The sequence below is a fragment of the Manihot esculenta genome, chromosome 13 (genome assembly GCF_001659605.2).
Source record: "Manihot esculenta cultivar AM560-2 chromosome 13, M.esculenta_v8, whole genome shotgun sequence".
Classification (NCBI taxonomy): Eukaryota; Viridiplantae; Streptophyta; class Magnoliopsida; order Malpighiales; family Euphorbiaceae; genus Manihot; species Manihot esculenta.
The window spans coordinates 29,600,763-29,602,499 of NC_035173.2; the positions used below are offsets into that span (position 1 = coordinate 29,600,763).

General features: G+C 45.0%; 1 protein-coding gene across 1 annotated transcript; it reads right to left on the reverse strand.

Annotated features, from left to right (window-relative positions):
• Nucleotides 1-1,134: 1,134 nt before the first annotated feature.
• LOC110629265 (putative UDP-rhamnose:rhamnosyltransferase 1) lies at nucleotides 1,135-1,737 on the reverse strand. Its single transcript, XM_021776175.1, has one exon. The coding sequence runs from the start codon at nucleotides 1,735-1,737 to the stop codon at nucleotides 1,135-1,137; it is 603 nt and encodes a 200-aa protein (XP_021631867.1).

The following is a 1,737-nucleotide window of genomic DNA, read 5'->3' on the forward strand; positions in this document are numbered from 1 at the left end:
ATAAGGATCTAGAGTGAGAAAGCTTATTTGACTATGTTTATTTGCTTGAGGACAAGCAAAAGGCAAGGTATGGAGGTATTTGATAGAGCATAAATTAGTCCATTTTATATTAATATTATTGATAAATATTTACATGATTTCTGCTTAATTTATTGCTTTTAATATTATTTTGCAGAAAATAGTGTAAAAGGACAATTTGGAGAAAATTCCTCTAAAACCGCATTATTTGGAGCAAAAGAGAGAAAGTCTGCCAAATTGGATTCAAGACAAGCTGAGTGGAGAAAATATTTTAAAGCTTAAATATTGAAGCACTTGAACCAAAGAATTCACGCATATGGGCCGATCACCAGCACGTGGACCAAGCCCTTCGCGAGGACCGAGCTCGTATGGCCTGCATTCAACGCCAATTCCACCTTTCGCATGGGCCATGCACAGCACACTTCCGCACGTCACTTGCACATGGGCCGCTCTCCACACATCCACGCACGTGGGCCCCGCCTTCACCATTCACAAACCGCTTCAACGCCAATCCCTCCAGTGGCCAAGCCGAGCGCATGGACTCCACTTGCACGGGACCAAAGCAGCACTCCAATTCACTTCATCAAAGCGCGCGCACATAGGCTCCACCAAAGTGCTCCAGCAACTCACGCTCACGCGAACCAAAGCTCCTCAGCAATGCACTGGACCAATTCACGCCACTCACGAAGCTCACGCATGGGCCCCGCCATTCCCTCCAGTGGATCAAGACCCATTCACACACAAGCACGTGGACCCGCCTCAACTCACGCTTCACGCTCATGACCGCAGCACTTCCCATTTTCACGCGCCTCCACTCCAGCTTCACGTAGACACTCGCACACTCGATCCACTCCCAGGCCAGCAATTTTCCTAAACAGCGTGGCCCCTCTGCACCTATTTAAAGGCCGAATTAAGGACAATCTCTTCCATTCGGCAATTCCGCAAGCTCCACCGCCTTCGGGTTCTTTTTCTTTTCTTTTCTTTTTTATTTTATTTTTCTGTTTTCAATTCGGTCAGTGGCTGATTTTCCATCTAGTTGAATATTGGTTGAAACTTTAGTTATTTAATGAACTGTGAGACTTGATCAAATATTATTTAATTTTAAGGATTCAATATTCATGCAGAATCTTCTTTCCATGCTTGAAAAAGTCTTTTTGCCTCGTGGAGCTTAAAAGCGACCTTGGAAGGAAAAGGGATCCACTCAGGGATTACAGTGAAATCTTCCGGTTGAGACCGTGGATCCTCACCCTTAATCATGGCAGACGATGATGATCCAAAGAAAGATACACTCCATGCACTTAAAATACCAAAGAAGGCAAGCGAGATCCCAAGATTAGCAGCAATGGGAGGTAACCAGTGCTGAGCAAAGTCGCAAATGATCCAATCAGGAGAAGATGTTTTCAAGAACTGAAGAAAAGGGCCTTCGAGGCCGTCGTAGGCAATCTTGAGGTATGGAATTTTCTGGGAAGGTAGGTCACTGGTGGCTTCTGCATCCTGTGGAAGATGATCAACAGTGGGTAAAGGGAGGCTCACTAAATTGATACGCGGTGCTAAATTTGAAGGGATTTTGGGTAATCGTTGGATGTTTCTAGGAGTAGATATGAAGGAGATCTTATGACCCCTTTGGGCTATGTGCTTGGCAAGCTCAAAGAATGGGATTATATGACCAAATGCCAGCCATGGAAACAGAGCGACATGAAGCTTTTTAGGTTCTCTCAT

What these genes read in the sequence shown, in the direction of transcription:
- LOC110629265 (XM_021776175.1), bottom strand. Translation starts at nt 1,737, where the DNA reads ATGAGAGAACCTAAAAAGCTTCATGTCGCTCTGTTTCCATGGCTGGCA.